This window comes from Salvelinus namaycush, chromosome 1 (assembly GCF_016432855.1).
Source record: "Salvelinus namaycush isolate Seneca chromosome 1, SaNama_1.0, whole genome shotgun sequence".
NCBI classification, from domain to species: Eukaryota; Metazoa; Chordata; class Actinopteri; order Salmoniformes; family Salmonidae; genus Salvelinus; species Salvelinus namaycush.
Window position 1 is genome coordinate 52,759,385 of NC_052307.1, and position 17,354 is coordinate 52,776,738.

General features: G+C 41.2%; 1 protein-coding gene across 6 annotated transcripts; it reads left to right on the forward strand.

Moving 5' to 3' along the window:
* Positions 1 to 1,666: 1,666 nt before the first annotated feature.
* LOC120045421 lies at positions 1,667 to 17,000 on the forward strand. 6 transcript variants are annotated; one of them, XR_005476707.1, is made up of 6 exons: positions 1,667 to 1,960; positions 7,229 to 7,366; positions 7,471 to 7,532; positions 13,954 to 14,165; positions 14,283 to 14,418; positions 14,526 to 17,000. XR_005476707.1 is itself a non-coding variant. In XM_038990317.1 (6 exons), the coding sequence occupies exon 1, from the start codon at positions 2,628 to 2,630 to the stop codon at positions 6,438 to 6,440; it is 3,813 nt and encodes a 1,270-aa protein (XP_038846245.1). In that variant the 5' UTR covers positions 1,996 to 2,627; the 3' UTR covers positions 6,441 to 7,366; positions 7,471 to 7,532; positions 7,624 to 7,729; positions 13,954 to 14,165; positions 14,283 to 14,418; positions 14,526 to 17,000. The 6 variants fall into 6 exon arrangements, 4 of the variants coding, with proteins under 4 accessions (XP_038846245.1, XP_038846252.1, XP_038846230.1 ...); XM_038990317.1 differs by lacking the exon at positions 1,667 to 1,960 and adding an exon at positions 7,624 to 7,729 and having other exon boundaries at positions 1,996 to 7,366; XM_038990324.1 differs by lacking the exon at positions 1,667 to 1,960 and adding an exon at positions 7,624 to 7,729 and having other exon boundaries at positions 1,996 to 7,366; positions 13,993 to 14,165.
* Positions 17,001 to 17,354: the final 354 nt, after the last annotated feature.

The following is a 17,354-nucleotide window of genomic DNA, read 5'->3' on the forward strand; positions in this document are numbered from 1 at the left end:
AGTCTGCCTTTCTCTCACCGGACACCTCTGATCTCCAGCCCCATGGGCACCCCCACAACTAACATGTATAACTATTTCCACCGATACCACACATTCCATTGTCTTATGCCCTCCTGTACACTTTTCACATCTAGGCATCTCCCTCCTACACACTGCTGCAACATGCCTATAAACTTGACACCTAAAACACTGTAGTATTTTCGGGAAACAAAAGCTCTCACGGGATAACTGACACTTCCTACCCTGACCTTATCTGGCAAAGACTCTACATAAAAAGCATGACAGACAAAGTCTTCTGTTTCCCCACACTCTCCACCGGATCTACGTCTCACCTAACTGTATGTGTCACAGACACCAGGAATCTTAAGTTTCAACTGCTCCTCCTTAACACTTAGTGCTGACCCCGTTATCACTCCTTTCATCGGCGCCCTGCTCCGGAGAGCAAAGCAAGTCCCAATTCTTGTCCCTAATTGCGTAATCCGGAGCACCCGCTCCCTCTGGGTGGAGGAAACACAAATCTACATGAGTCCACTCCTAGTTACCTTCACCAACTCAACAGTTCCCAACCTATCCTCCCCCACAGCTTGACACCACATATGGATCAGCCAAAATGCAATGATCCACTGTCTCTACAAATCTCATTCCCACTGGGCCAGAATCATCCTTATCATACTCGGGACGAGCCCCGAACTCGGCGGTCCTCACCGCAGGTACTTCATCCTCACTCTCGCCAGGTTCCATCTCTGAAATACTTGGGCACGTATCCCTCATTTTGCACTCGACACCAACCTTCCTCACCATACTGCTTCCCTCTACACTCAACTTCTTCGCAGCAGTCATCACTGCACCTGCCACAGTTAATTCATCCTCCCTCTCGTCATGTTCAATTTCCTCCTCAAGCTCTTCAAAAAGTTCTAAAGTTGTAAATATTAAGCTGACCCCCGATGCACCCTACGGCTGATCTAAGCAATAATGGAGCGCTGATGTTACACCCATCGCTGTTAATTCCCCCCTTCTCTTGCAACGCCTACTTTCAGACACACTCCTAGCACAGATAAAACAATGAGCCAGATATTTCACCAGATGTATAAATGTTAAGCATCCGGTTGGCATTTCCACTCACTACCAAATAGGGTGATGAGAGGAAGCCCATTAGCCGACAAGTGAGAGAATATGGACAGAGATTGATTTTGGCCTACATTCTGCAAATTTTCTCATTTATGGAATATTTGGTCTACATACAGTTTTCTGTTTCCCAAATTATAATCTGTAACAAACAGAGTGGACTGCTTTTTGTAGACTTTACCCTTGGCCAAAGTAAAAAAAAAAGAAAAAAAAGAAGCGTTTTGAAGGACTGCGAGGGCGAATTGAGTTATTGCACACGCGCACATCAGGGTAGGCGTTCCCTAACGGAAAAAATGCTAATAAATACTATAACGGTCCAATAGGATCTCACTATCTCGTGCTTGACTCTGCCCACCTCCTTGATTTTTCTAAAATTAATTCGCTCCCATTGGAAACGACTGGCTCTATCTTGGGTTAGTTATCTTTGCTCCAAGTATTCAGTTACCCGTGACTTGAATATGGAGCAAGAAAGACGAACCCGGAATCATAACGCCTGAGCGGAGTTGCCACATCCGGTTTTCAGCGGAAAAGGAAGCTAGGTTACCCGGCACCACAACATGTCTACGTTTCTGTAACTAAGACTAGCTAAGTGTCTCGATTCGCACCATTGGACTCAGACTCTTTTTTGTGACTAAGATTTTAGTTAAGTGTCTAGAATGATTTTATTATGTCTCGATACGCAGCGTCGAATTCAAAGCATTCAGTTTACATTTCCGGAATAAGCTAACCAGTTAACGTTACCCACCTGGAAGATGAAGTACTTTACTGTAGCACCAACTTTTTTTCAAGATACAAACTGTCTTATGGAAGGCTAAGGGGGACCTGCAAAATCAAGGTAGTTACAGTAATAGCTAACTAACGATAGCAAGCTTAGCTAGGCTATTTGATGTGAGCCACTAGTCTATGACAAACAATAGGCTACTCCATGTACTGATAATTCATGTTCTGCAATCAATGCGCCTTTGCAAGTGGCATATTTGCCTTCAATATAGACCTCAATACATAGCTAGTTAGCTAGATGATTTGGCTACTTGGTGGTACTCACAATTCGCATATGTTATGTGCCAAGTCTCATTGGATCTAACGTTACTGCAGTGAGACGCAAGTTAGGCTTGTCAGTTAGCCTGAGGCTAGTTTGATAAGCTGTGTGGGGGTAATTCAGGACACAAAGCACCCATTAGGTGTTGTGGTGTAATAAACAGTAATTTTTACAGGCAGACAGAGAAGTAGAGTGGGTGGACTCCCTTGGTCAGTTGTTGTAGGCCTAACGTTACACTTGGAATCATCTGTAGTTACACCACTGTATCTAATATTACAGAACCTATTTCCTCAGACTCTCACCATTTTCACTGTTATAAAAAGGACTTTATAAAATCAATTGGATTGATATGCTTAAGGAGATGGTCAGGCCTGGTCAGCTACTTGGAAATGACTAGGTCTAGCCTAACTTAATTTAAATTGTCCCCGGGTGTCACCCAGATAACTAGTTTAGTTGGTGTGAGATGGATGTAGATATAAAGCCAGAGGAGGATGAGGTGGAGATATCCCCAGCTGTCATTTTGTCTGACTCTTTTGATGCAAGTTATTCATATGCCGAAAATTGGTATGACACAACAACACAAAGCCGTATTTGTGCTCTGTTAGAAGATACAAAATCAAGTGATAGGGAGATTAAAATTAATTCAACAACAGTTGGTGCTCCAGCTGTAAATGTGGGTGGTCAAGGTGTTCTCCATGTTCACACAGAACAGGATAAGCCAAGCACCCCTGTAGGGAATTTAATCAAAGATAAGCCATGTTTTTACATATCTCCCAATGATATTCAGATTGGAAAAGTATGTACCTTTTCTCAGTCGCAACATCTAGTTGCAGAAAGTGTTTCTTTGGGAGGACAAATCAACCCAACTGCACAGATATTTAGCAGCTTTCAAATACAGCCCCTAAACAATGATCAAGTGCTGACTGATTATGTTAATCCCCCAAGTCAAAGTATTGCCAAACCGTTTCTTATAATTTCACCTGCAATAGCAAGTGACAGTAATTTAACTCCAGTGCTGCAACCATGTCATATGAGGACTCACAGGCCTATTCTTCCAGCCTATTGTAAACCACTTACTTTTACCTCTGTTCAAGAGGAAGACTATGACGTTAAAATAAAAAAAAGAGGGAAGAAAATGGTCAAGGCACAAAAAGGGAGAAAAGATGGAGATATGTGGCGACATCGTGTTAATTACTCCAAGCATATTTCGCAAAGGTCGTCAGCTGGAAAAAAGTTGAAGGATCCATACTCCAACTGCAAGAAAATTGGCTTGGATTTCAATGTTGGGTCTGGATCCAATCAGAAACTAGATTTGCAGTTGCTGACTAAAGGTGTGATGGTTGAGGTTTCTGATTTTGCTAAAGAAGTTAATCGAGCTCAGCAGCATGTTGTCTGTGACATTCTAGAGTACAACTTTGATCTTGGTTTGCAAAAGCATCTAAGGTATGATTTTGCGACACGTACTATGCACAAATTAAGAGAATTGATGAGAAAAGGAAAAACTGTTCTAGGAAAACCTGAATTGGTAATGGAGGTGTTTACCCTTCCTGATCCCAACACGATAAAAGGGTCGAAATATGCCCTTTCAGCTGCAAAGAATTATGACCGTGTGTCAGAAAATCTTGAACCTGCGGACACGCTTTTAATGGACAAATCTCATCTGGACATCGTATCCAGACTTACTCAGCATGTTAAGACAGACAACCTGTTAACTGAGAAAGATGTAACGCAGTGTGCTGGTGGAACGGCGTACAGCCTTGCAAGGGACCAACACGGAGATCTAATGGCCTCTACAACATCAAAAACAATGAAGGACCATTATCCCCTCTGTAAGAAAATAGGATTAGAACTTGATGTGAAATCCAATTTTGGGGCAAAAGAGAAACTTAATTTGGATTTATTGACCAAAGGTGTAATGATTGAACTTGGTAATTTTGCCAAAGATGTTTGTGGAACTTACAAGCAAATTGTCATCGATGTCCTAGAGCACAATTTTGATCTTGATTTGCCTATTGAGAAAACCAAGCTGTCTACCTATATTATTACAAAGTTGAGACGAGTTGTTAAGAAAATGACATGCATGGCACATAGAAGGAAACCTCCATATTTAAAGGAAACATTCTCACTGAGGGTTGGCACAAGAAAGAAACCTGCAGTGATTTCCAGTAAAATGCAGGACATTAACTCAATTGACTCAATTGTGTGGAAATATCAAGGACTGAAAAAAGTAACAGAAAGAAGACGATTAGATTTGAGAAGGAAAAAGGAAGAAAGAGCCACTTGCAAAGTAAGAGAAATGAAGGCAGAGAAATTTCATAGAGGTAGACAAGTAGGCCTAGTTCCTCAGTCTGTGAAGAAACAGACCATCTCCAATGAGACTGAACACACATTGTCAGCCGGAAAAACAAAGGTCCCGGTCAGCAAAATTAAAAAGGCAAATGTGATGCCCTTTGCAAAGAAAGTGGTGAAAAACTGCTACCCCTTGTGCAAAGAAGTAGGTGTGGAACTTGATGTGAAATCCAAACCACCATCCAAAACAAAACTTGACTCACAGTTACTGACAAATGGCATAATGTATGAGGTTCATAAGTTTGCAAAAAATACAAAAAAGGCTTATATGTATACTGTCTATGATATACTGGAATATAATTTTGATCTAGATTTGCAAAATCATAAACGCTGTCAATTTGCAATACATATTTCATCTAAACTGAAACGAATGGCTAAACGGAAACATGTCACAAATGAAGACTTTTCAAAAGAAGTGTTTATAATACCGCTTGTGACTAGACAATACAAGAAAAAAGAAGCTACTCCACCTGCAAGATTGTCAAAAAGACAATTGGATTTGAAAGGGATACAAGAGGCAGATGATACAGAGGAGAAGATGAACTATCAGAAGATGGTTAACAAGACCGGTTTGAAATATCTGGTTGCTGATGCAGGGACTGTATGGTCTCTGCATGCTGAAGAGATCATCTCTATCGAAACAGATGAAACTGTCAAGCTTGGCCAAGATAATGGACCCACTGACTTCTGCTTAAAGGAGTCTGACGTTCACTCTGGGGTCACAGAGCAAACCCCATGCCCAGAGAACCACCAAGTTGACATTTGCAGGAAAATGATCAATGAAATTGTTACGAGTGGTGAAATGCAACAGATGAGATGGGTTTTTGTAACCTTTTCAAAGTGTTTTGGTGTTGGGACTGGTTCCGAAAAGAAATTTGAACAAATCCTCGCTGAATACAGATCAGACATCCTACCACTGATAGTTGAGAAACATTGTGGCTTTAGTTCCTCTGAAAAGACAATGATGTGCCTTGTAAGTCAGCTCTTCTGTGGCTTACATTTGATTGATGGCTTAGCTCACCAGGCAAAAACAACTCTTCTACTTTGGGAAAATATGATTTTAGGAGATAAAGAAGTAGGAGTCCATAGCTCCCCTAACATTGGGACAACAGAGTTGGAGTCTGGAACAGTGCGTTTGGTGAGTTCTGTGAGTGATGCCGTGCAAGAGCTTGGATGGGCAGAGGATGGTCAGCTTGTTCTGTTCGAAACCTTTTTGACCAGCAAAAAAGAATTTGATGAAGTTCCTTTGTCTCTATCCTTTGGACACACAATTGATGGCCTGTTTCATAATTCTGCTGGGGTGTATAGCATCCATGATGATTTGGTTGAGTTTACCAGTACGTACGGAGCTGAGAGTAGTTTGCTTGCCACAGTTGTTGCTGATTTGGAGGTTCAACAGTTCAAGGCCGGATGCAGAGCTCTGGGTCTGGTTTCCAAGCTTATCATTGATCCTCTCTGGAAAGCCTTAACTTTGAAGGGAAACGTGTTGGAGATGGAAGAAAGATACCAAACCCTTGTTACCAAACTCAAGGAATGGCAGGAAGATGGGAGAGACCTTGTTGAAGGAAATGCATGCTTGTTTGATGACATTGAGGTACCCAAGAACCTTGTGTTTGACAGGCTTACCAGGTGGACCGACACAGACTTTTTTGAGTTGACTGTTCAGATTGTTGAGTTGATCCTAGCCAGTTTTCTGAAGGTTTGTTCTATGATGCTTCCAGTCGACCCAGAGCTCCTGTCAAAGAAAAATGATAGATTCAGGAAGGATTTGGCAATATTAGATCAATTGCAAAAAGCGAAGTCAAATGCAGTCAGTATTGCCATCGAAGGCATGGACATGTGCAAGAAGAATCACACTTGGGAATGGCTGTCCTTTTTGGATGAACCAAAAATAGTGTCAATGATGAAAACATTCCAGACAGTGTAGGCAAAGGAAGAAGAAAAGCTCTCTGCCACACCTGCAGAAGAATGGAAATTGTAAAGGAATAGACATGACAGACAGAGTGAATGAGTCTTTTATTTGTTTATTTATTTACTAATGAACCACAGTAGGACTATACAGGACATAACCTTTTTATAACAGGTTTAACTTTGCCCCTGTAACCTGGTGATGACATTGCCTATACAGCTCTTTCAAAAAACTTGCATGAACGTGATTTTCTTTCTAGCACCTTAGCTTTTGTGTTCAGACTGGTGAAAGATGAACAGCAATGCAACCTCAGACAATAAGTAGATGCAAGTATAATATAGTTACACTATATACCTATTTTGTTATATATTGTATAGCCTAATGATATTCAAACGCGGTGTCGGTAAATGTTGAACGTCAAATAACGCTTATCCATTATCCATGCTTAGTCTCAATAGTTGAATTTGCATATTTCCTTGGCCTTCTTTTGATGCCTGGTCTTGTTTTTGAAAAGACTAATTGAATGAAAAAAATTATAATTTTGAAAGGAGACCAGTCATTATTTTTGTGTTATTAGCTTATTTCTGGACCATTTTTTCCCCCTCACTTTTTTGTATGACCATTGAATTGCCTACTTGAATGGTCAACTTAAATAGAAACAAGATGGAGAGCAAGGCTCTGAAAGTTGTCAACTTTTCCACTGTTCAAAATGAATCATGCTTTATTTTTTTTAAATACCTTTTTTTAAATCATATTTTTGTTATCCATTTTTGAGAGCCTGTTTTATCTCTATATTTTTGTTGGAGATCAAGATGTTTTCATTAGGACAAATGCACACTGGACTGCAGTGCTTTTCTATCTGCTGCAGCATTCAACCTTGTACATTACTGTAGACTTCAGGAAGAACATGCTTTTATATATTAACATCAAATAATTTGCAAAAGGTGAGAGCTTCATTCACTTTGAAAACTATTCACTCTTTCATTTAAGTAGCTATTTAGTTTATTCAATTGTTTTTACCATGACTATGCATTCTGTCTTTCTGCAGGCTGACTTCCAGGTTTGGGATGTCCACCATGAGAGATTCTTATTAAAGTTGAACCAGTGACTGTGAGTACTGTATATTAGAGGTCTTCTCGGATTCAGACATTTTGATCCAAACTGAATTGAATCTGTGAATTTCCCATCCGACACTGGACAGGACCCGCAATTTGTTTGTGTGAAAATCAAAACCCGATCCGATTCAGGTCCAAGGTGTACCAGATCCAACCCAAAATATATCCGAAATTAGGGAGAATCTGATCCAGGTCTGTATCGGACCCATATGTATCCGAAATATTTAAAAATGCTGTGCTTTATTGCTGCGCAAGCCAGCAGAATTGTTTTGACTTGTCTGTTAGGCAGTGAACTTTAACGTTTCACATGCATTTTCTGTTGTAGGCTTAACTAAAGTAATATAGCTTAATATTTTCATAAATTACATCCCTAATTTAAAACGTCAACACAATATGAAGGGAAGAGGTGTGTGTGTCGAAGACGCACTAGTCGCTCTGGATAAGAGCGTCTGCTAAATGACTTAAATGTAAATGTAAATGTAGTAGGCTGTCTCTCCAGAATGCGCTCTGTCTCCCGCTTTTTCGTGCACATTCATTGTTTCATTGTGAATTGTTTGCCCTTTGTTCATGTTTATTTTTTTATTTCTTTCTTGAGCACACAAAGTACCTGGCCTCTACGCAAATGTAGGCCTATAAATATTCCCATTTGGGGATGTCTGATAGTCATTCTGATTGTCTTAACCCACCACCACTTATGAGCTGCGGCGCTTCTGTGTTTTTTTTCGTCACCTCACACAAAGTCAACAGAGTGTTTTACATCCATTGCGAATGACAATAGTTCCTCAGTGTATTTGAAAAATCTTTCCAACACTCTCCTTCTCGATAGGCCTAAGTAACCACAGCACGCCTCAGTGTGAAATAGCAACATATTGCTCATCCCAAATCTCCAGTAGAAATGTAATATATTTTTAGACAGATCAGAGGTCTGTAGCCAACGAGCGTGATCTGACCCGGGATCCAAGGGTCAACTACACAATAACGGGTCGGATCCCAGGTAATTGGTTCGGGTATATCCGTGAAGACCTCTGCTGTGCATCCTGCCTCTTTTGGACAAAGCACCCCTTTTCAGATCTGTCTGAAGGGGATGGCCCTTACAAGTCTCCTATGGCAACATAAACAATGGAGTAATATGCCCATAGCTTAGGGCATTATGTCCCTAGCTTTTTGGTTAAGAAAGTTTTTCTTAATATTACGTTGATTCTTTGAAAATGAAAGGGTAGGCTTCGTTTCATTAATAGGCTTTGTTTCAAAAGTACTGGAATATCTTAGACTGTGGCTTTAGCTTTAACCCTATAGTAAGATAAAATCTTATGAAGCTCATTTTGTACTTTTGTCCTCTAACATAGCGTGCTGAGATGTCTCCTGTGTTCGATTGTAGGCTTTATTAGTTGTTCTTTTGCAGTTAATACAAGTAACATGTGGATGGCGTTTGAATAAGTTTGCTGTTTGCTATATACAAGGGGTACCACTATTGAGTAGATGTGCAGGAGTATGAGGTAATGGAGGTATATACTGTATGTAATTTTTATTTATTTATTTAACCTTTATTTAACTAGGCAAGTCAATCAAGAACAAATTCTTATTTACAATGACGACGCTGGGCCAATTGTGCGCCGCCCTATGGGACTCCCAATCACGGCGGTTGTGATACAGCCTGGAATCGAACCAGGGTCTGTAATGACGTAATGGGTCCCGTTGGTTCCGGAATTAGTGCATCAGTACCGCTTGCCGTGCGGTAGCGGAGAGAACAGTTCATGACTTGGGTGGCTAGAGTCTTTGACCATTTTTAGGGCCTTTCTCTTACACAGCCTGGTACAGAGGTCCTGGTAGGGAGCTCGGCTCCAGTGATGAACTGGGCCACCTGCACTACCCTAGCATTTTGCGGTCGGATGCCAAGCAGTCCTGTACCAGCTGTATAACTTTTTTAGGATCTGAGGTCCCATGCCAAATCTTTTCAGCCTCCTGCGTGGGAAGAAGTGTTGTAGTACCCTCTTCACGACTGTGTTGGTGTGTTTGAACCATGATAATTCCTTAGTGATGTGGACACCGAGGAACTTGAAGCTCTCGACCTGCTCAACTACAGCCCTGTCGATGTGAATGGGGGTGTGCTCGGCCCCCCCGTTTCCTGGAGGCCATGATCATCTCCTTTGTCTTGCTGATGTTGAGGTAGAGGTTGTTGTCCTGGCACCACACTGCCAGGTCTCCTCCCTATAGGCTGTCTTATCGTCGCCGGTGAGGCTTACCACCATTGTGTCGTCGGCAAACTTAATGATGAAACATGCCTGAGAGCATCAGCTGTTCCGGACAACTGTGTGATCACGCCCTCCGTAGCCGATGTGAGTAAGATCTTTAAACAGGTGTTGTGGAAAAATTCTACGCAGGGACACTCGAAGTCAATCTTAAATTAATAATGGTTTATTGTCAGCGTGCTGGAGTGGTTCCAACGAACTCAATGCACCATAGTACACATGTCAATCAGGAGCTCTCCTTAGGCAGACCCAAAAGTTGTCTTATATACAGCAATACACAGACAAGTTATATTTGCAGAATTTAGCATAATTAATTAATTAATCATTACCGTTTTGTTTCATTCATGTGACCGACCAATAATGTTCCATAACATCTGACAGACCAACACCTCACGGGGCTTCTCCACTCTAAGCTGAGACCTTTGAACTGAGATATCTTTTGTTCTTTCTCAAAACAACGTCTGGGCGTACTGCCAAATTGCAGCTACTGATAGTGAGGATTTGTACAGTCAGCCACTTGCATGAACACAGAAATTGGTTTATAGAACGGCACATGAATAGAACACAGAAATTAGTTATCAGAAAAGCACAAACATTAAAATGTCCATTACACAGGGCAACATTTACAAGGCCGCAGGGCCAGACGGATTACCAGGACGTGTACTCCAAGCATGCGCTGACCAGCTGACAAGTGTCTTCACTGACATTTTCAGCCTGTCCCTGACTGAGTCTGTAATTCCAACATGTTTCAAGCAGACCACCTGTGCCCAAGAACACTAAGGTAAGCTGCATAAATGACTACCGACCCATAGCACTCACGTCTGTAGCCATGAAGTGCTTTAACCTGTTTGGGCTGCAGGGGCAGTATTGAGTAGCCGGATACAAGGTGCCCATTTCAAACGGCCTCGTACTCAATTCTTGCTCGTACAATATGCATATTATTATTACTATTGGATAGAAAACACTCTCTAGTTTCTAAAACCATTTGAATTATATCTGTGAGTAAAACAGAACTCATTTTGCAGCAAACTTCCTGACAGGAAGTGGAAAATCTGAAATCGATGCTCTCTTCTAGGGGCTGCCTATTAAAGTCCTTGATATTTATTAGTTTAGATGCACTTCATACGTCTTCCACTAGATGTCGACAAGGAGTGAGAGAAGAAATGGAGTGTGTAACTTGATCTGGGCTTGCATAATAGCTCTTGGCATGACGTGTCACCAGTTTCCTGTTTTCTGGAGAGCGTGCGAAGGGACCTGGATTTGCCTTCTGTACAGCTGTCGTTATAGACGACTAATATCTCCGGCTTTGATTTTATTTGATACATGTGACAATATCATCGTAAAGTATGTTTTTTCAATATAGTTTCATTAGATTATTGAAATTTTTTCGGGACGTTAGGCGTGTTGCGTTGTGTGCCTTTGTTCAGGAAGGAGAGCTTCGCGCTACTTTGCTAGCTTTCCGTGCTAATTGACTGGAGAAGAGGACATTCTAAATCCAAACAACGATTGTTCCCGACAAAGGACCCCTTGTACAACATTCTGATGAAAGATCATCAAAAGTAGGACCCATTTTATGATGCTATTTCATATATCTGTCGAACATGTGAAATAGTCGTTTGCGCCCAGCTTTTGGGTACTCTCTCGCCATAACGTAAACTGCATATCGTAATGAAGTTATTTTTAGAATTCTAACACGGCGATTGCATTAAGAACTAGTGTATCTATCATTTCCTATACAACATGTATTTTTTAGTTATGTTTATGAATAGTAATTTGGTCAGAATATGTGTGTCAGAAAAAGTGTCAGAAAAATATCCGGACGTTGTGGGAAAAAGATGCTACGTTAGCACAACGTTAGCACAATGTATAACCACTGATTTCAGCTCTAAATATGCACATTTTCGAACAAAACATAAGTGTATGTATAACCTGATGTTATAGGACTGTCATCTGATGAAGCTTATCAAGGTTAGTCAAAAATTATATATCTTGCTGATTTATTCGCTATCGCTAACGTGCCTATTGCTATCGCTAACGTGCCTTGATGAATGAATGCGGTAGTGTGGTAGGCTATTGTAGTAAGCTAATATAATGCTATATTGTGTTTTCGCTGTAAAACACTTAAAAAATCGGAAATATTGGCTGGATTCACAAGATGTTTGTCTTTAATTTGCTGTACACCATCGATTTTTCAGAAATGTTTTATGAGTATTTAGGTATTTGACGTTGGTGTCTGTAATTATTCTGGCAGCTTTCGGTGCAATTTCTGATTGTAGCTGCAATGTAAACTATGATTTATACCTGAAATATGCACATTTTTCGAACAAAACATAGATTTATTGAATAACATGTTATAAGACTGTCATCTGATGAAGTTGTTTGTTGGTTAGTTTGGTTGGTTCTTGGTTAGTTAGGTTGGCTTTGTGCATGCTACCTGTGCTGTGAAAAATGTTAGTGCTTTTTTGTATTTGGTGGTGAGCTAACATAAATATACGTGCTGTTTTCGCTGTAAAACATTTTAAAAATCGGACATGTTGGCTGGATTCACAAGATGTGTACCTTTCATTTGCTGTATTGGACTTGTTAATGTGTGAAAGTTAAATATTTCTAAAAAATATATTTTGAATTTCGCGCCCTGCACTTGAAGTGGCTGTTGTCATATTGATCCCGACTTAGGGCTTGCAGCCATAAGAAGTTAAAGGCTGGTCATGACTCACATCAACACCATTATCCCAGAAACCCTAGACCCACTCCAATTTGCATACCGCCCCAACATATCCACAGATGATACAATCTCTATTGCACTCAACACTGCCCTTTCCCACCTGGACAAAAGGAACACCTACGTGAGAATGCTATTCATTGACTACAGCTCAGCGTTCAACACCATAGTGCCCTCAAAGCTCATCACTAAGCTAAGGACCCTGGGACTAAACATCTCCTTCTGCAACTGGATCCTGGACTTCCTGACGGGCCGCCCCCAGGTGGTAAGGGTAGGTAACAACACATCCGCCACGCTGATTCTCAACACGGGGATCCCTCAGGGTTGCGTGCTCAGTCCCCTCCTATACTCCCTGTTCACTCATGACTAGGCACGATTCCAACATCATCATTAAGTTTGCTGATGACAACAGTGGTAGGCCTGATCACTGACAACGATGAGACAGCCTATATGGAGGAGGTCAGAGACCTAGCCGTGTGGTGCCAGGACAACAACCTCTCCCTCAACGTGATCAAGACAAAGGAGATGATTGTTGACTACAGGAAAAGGAGGACCGAGCACTCCCCCATTCTCATCGACGGGGCTGTAGTGGAGCAGGTTGAGAGCTTTAAGTTCCTGGGTGTCCACATCAACAACAAACTATCATGGTCCAAACACACAGTTGTGAAGAGGGCACGAAAGCCTATTCCCTCTCAGGAGACTGAAAAAATTTGGCTTGGGTCCTCAGATCCTCAAAAAGTTATACAGCTGCACCATCGAGAGCATCCTGACTGGTTGCATCACTGCCTGGTATGGCAACTGCTCGGCCACCGACCGCAAGGCACTGCAGAGGGTAGTGTGTACGGCCCAGTACATCACTGGGGCCAAGCTTCCTGCCATCCAGGACCTCTATACCAGGCGGTGTCAGCCACCCTAGTCATAGATTGTTCTCTCTGCTACCGCAAGCGGTACCGGAGCGCCAAGTCTAGGTTCAAAATACTTCTTAATAGCTCCTACCCCCAAGCCATAAGACTCCTGAACAGCTAATCAAATGGCTACCCAGACTATTTGCATTGCTTGCCCCCCCCCCCCCCCCCACACTCTTTTATGCTGCTGCTACTCTCTGTTTATTATCTATGCTTCATCACTTTACCTACATGCACATATTACCTCAACTAAATTAGTCCCCCGCACATTGACTCTGTACCAGTACCCACTGTATATTTTACTGCTGCTCTTTAATTGTTTGTTACATGTATTTTTTACTTATCTATTTTTTACTAAACACTTATTTTTCTTAACTGCATTGTTGGTTAAGGCCTTGTAAGTAAGCATTTCACTAAGGTCTACACCTGTTGTATTTGGCGCATGTGACAAATAAAATTTGATTTGCGTTCATAGAACTCAAAAATGTGATTCTCTCTCCCTCACACTCACACTGTGATCTCTTGGTTTTATCTTCCCAGTTTCAGCAAAACTCTGATGTGTGCCGTGTCCCTGTGCAGAGTCTCAGATGGGGAGCTGGACCTCTTGAAGACCAAGCTAGACTGGCAGGCCTGTGGATCTCTTGTTCTGGGCTACTCAGAGGTGCTGCCAGAACTGGACCTCGGCACTATCAATTCACAGACCACCACCTACAGCCCCTCCGTACAAACCTGCAAATAGGACAAGTCCTGGGGTGAGTATGTTTTAGTTTGTGTGTGTGTGTATGTGTCCATCGATCCATTTTGTGCATGTAAGTATTGTCTGATCAATTATTGACCACTCATTCTCTTCCTCTCTTCCTGTGTTGTAGCCTCAGTCACAAAGTGATCACTGATGCTCTGGCTGAAACTAGCCTACACCAACTGGTCCTTGTCAACTGTTCCACTAACCTACCGTATGGTGCGCATTGGAGTGCTTGCCTGTGGTTGAGAAAGCGTGTGATGTAGGTAGGTAGTGAGTGAAGACAGGGAGAGGGGCAATCTCTTTTACTTGATGTAACTGTTGGAGGAGGGCGATCTGTTCGGTAATGATGAATAATGTACTTTCTCTACAGCCTTTTCAACAACGGACTTGTGAACAGAACATCCTTCCTGACACACAAGACAAGAGTTCTGAGGTCTTGTAAAGAGGGATGAGAGGACCGCCAATAGATTAAACTGATTCATTACTTTGATCAGTCCTACTTTCAACACTTTGTACTGAAAATGTACTCTGATTGCCCACTTAAGCTTGCAGTGGATTTCAGAGTTAAACATGACACATGCAGTGTCACTGTTTCGTGTGGAAGGGTCTACGAGAAGGGGTCGATTTGGAATTCAGCACTGTCCATGGGTTGACCGACCTGAACTTTTTTTTTCTTAAATGTTTTATTTTTGTTTTTGACAGTACAGCTGGACATGTAAAGATTGAAACATAGTAGGGGCATAGACAGAGGGTGGCCGAGGTGGGGCCCAATCCCTGTTGCCAGGGGCCATATCTGCTACAGAGTCGGGGAGCTTAGACCACTACACTAGACTCAGTCACGACTGACCTGAACTTTTTACCAGAACAGAAATACTATGTTCATCAGACTCTCCTCACTGTAAAACTCAGAATGGTTGTGAGGTCACAGGGAAAAGACTGATCTGAGGGACCACAGACTCACAAAACATTGTAGCTCACTTGACTGGAAAACACAGCTCTTGGTGGTGCCAATGTCTGACATGAAACAAAAATGAAAACACAACAGAAAATTGCTCTCTACTTCCTACCACAATCTTATATATTACATACTTAGAATATGAATGTGATTATTCATACACTCATATTAGGCCTATTTCTCTTTGGTTGGGGTGTTCAATGGTTAAGTGGACTAGCTACCACTGTGGCATTTTGATGTTATGGCGTCAGCTCTGGCTGGCTGAGAAGACAAGTAAAATGGCTAATAGTTGGCAGGGCAATTTTTGTTTTTTCCAACTTTGTATTACCGTATCAAATAATTTAATGAAGGTAAAAAAAATTACTTTATATCGGAGTTATGCCTGTTGTTCAAGCGTGTAACTGCTCTCTCATTCGCTAGAATGGTCCCACCTGATCTCGCCTCCTCCCGACTTCCTTCCATCTTTGAAGACATGTATTTTCATTGTTAGAGTGGCCACTTGAGTATCTTATCTATATAATTGTCATGACTGTCACTCCTTGGTGAGGATCAAAGGTGCCGGATCAGCTAGGCCAATGGCTGACAGATAGCCAAACTCTCTCTCCTGGGGGAGTTTGCCCGGTTTTATGATTTAACGACCGGATTGTAAATACCTGGCAGAAACTCCCTTCGGCTCTGCAGTATTGAATGTCTGAGTGTTACAGAGAGACTCTTGCTAAAAACTTGAACATCAAAAGATTGGACATTGGAACATTAGTTTTGAAATCCAAACGCTTGGAATGGTTGATGGGTTTATTATTTTGTGATATCATTAAGGATGGTATAACTAAGTAACATTGTAACTTTAAGAGCTTTCACAATGTATAGATCAGATTTGCATCTAAATGTTGTATAAAATAAATGATTAAGTATAATAATAATGTTGTGAAGATAAAATGTGATTTTAGCCTTCTAAATGAGAATTGTTTTTCATAGCAAAAGTTTATAAGTCAGTAACCACGCCCACGTGAGCACAGACTTCGTGTCAGCATGATGGAACACCTCTTTTTACCTAAGTATAAAAGGACTCGTAACGAAATTTACATTAGACCAAAACATACCGGGTTGCTGCCGGTGTGTAAAGTGGTCCTAGCTGTACCCTGAATAATCAACCATTGAGACCAGTCTATGTGCAGCGTGAGCTAAATACGTTACCAATGGTTAAATCTCTACAGTTGGGTAATTTAAAGTAGTCTATGTAGAATAATTGACCCAGACGGGAAAGAAGAACAATTCCCTATCACCACTGTGTGATACACCTCTGATGGATCCGTTCTAACGAACAACTCCAGAACAAAAGAAGGCTACAACTACTAAGGAAATTGTGACCTCTGGTGGACCACCAGAGACTTACATCGAACCACCACATTGAACTATCGAGTTCAACAGAGAGACAACAGAGAAAGACTTCTACGCGTAAATATGTATTTCATTCCTTTTTTGAATAAGCGGTTGTTAGGGTATTAAATATCCATATTTAAAGTGAGTGTATTTTTCAACTCTATGTACGATAAATCCACTCTCTTTGTCTCTCCCGCTCCTTATCTTTCCCCACCCCCTTTCCATTGTGTAACAAGCTGTCATATTGGGTTAGTCCACTAGGGACTGTGTTTCATTACATTATGTTTGTAATAAATAATCTACACTGTGTGTGATTATTTAGTGAGTTAGAAAATAAATAAGCCAATTTGTGTATTGCTGAATCATCACTTAGGCTAGGGTTCGTGCAGATTTATGAGGTCAACGACGTTCAGAATGAGACTGAGGTAATAATACATGAATAAGTGACTGTAGGATATATTATATTATAATTATATATTCTTATCTATAGATTGAGATTAATTCAGGAGATAATAAATCGTTAAATACGTTTTCCCGTGGTGCCCCAAGTTACTAATGAGTTAATTGTTACATGATTCATTTAAATCACATAATAATTAAACATAATTGATTTGATTAAAAACAGTAATCACATTAATGATAGTCACGTCACAACATAATAGATACTCGTTGAGACTACTCAACTTCCCACTTGTTTTTTGTTTTCTTCTGTTGGCTAACATGCTGACTAGACCGGGCATGCGCATGCCATCGTGCACATGTTGATTTTGTCCCGACGCGATCAGGACACGCAGGTTGAAATATCAAAACGAACTCTGAACCAACTGTATTAATTTGGGGACAGATCAAAATGCATGAAACATT

Bases quoted from the DNA above. Each gene is read 5' to 3' on its own strand.
- LOC120045421 (XM_038990317.1), top strand. From the start codon at position 2,628: ATGGATGTAGATATAAAGCCAGAGGAGGATGAGGTGGAGATATCCCCA.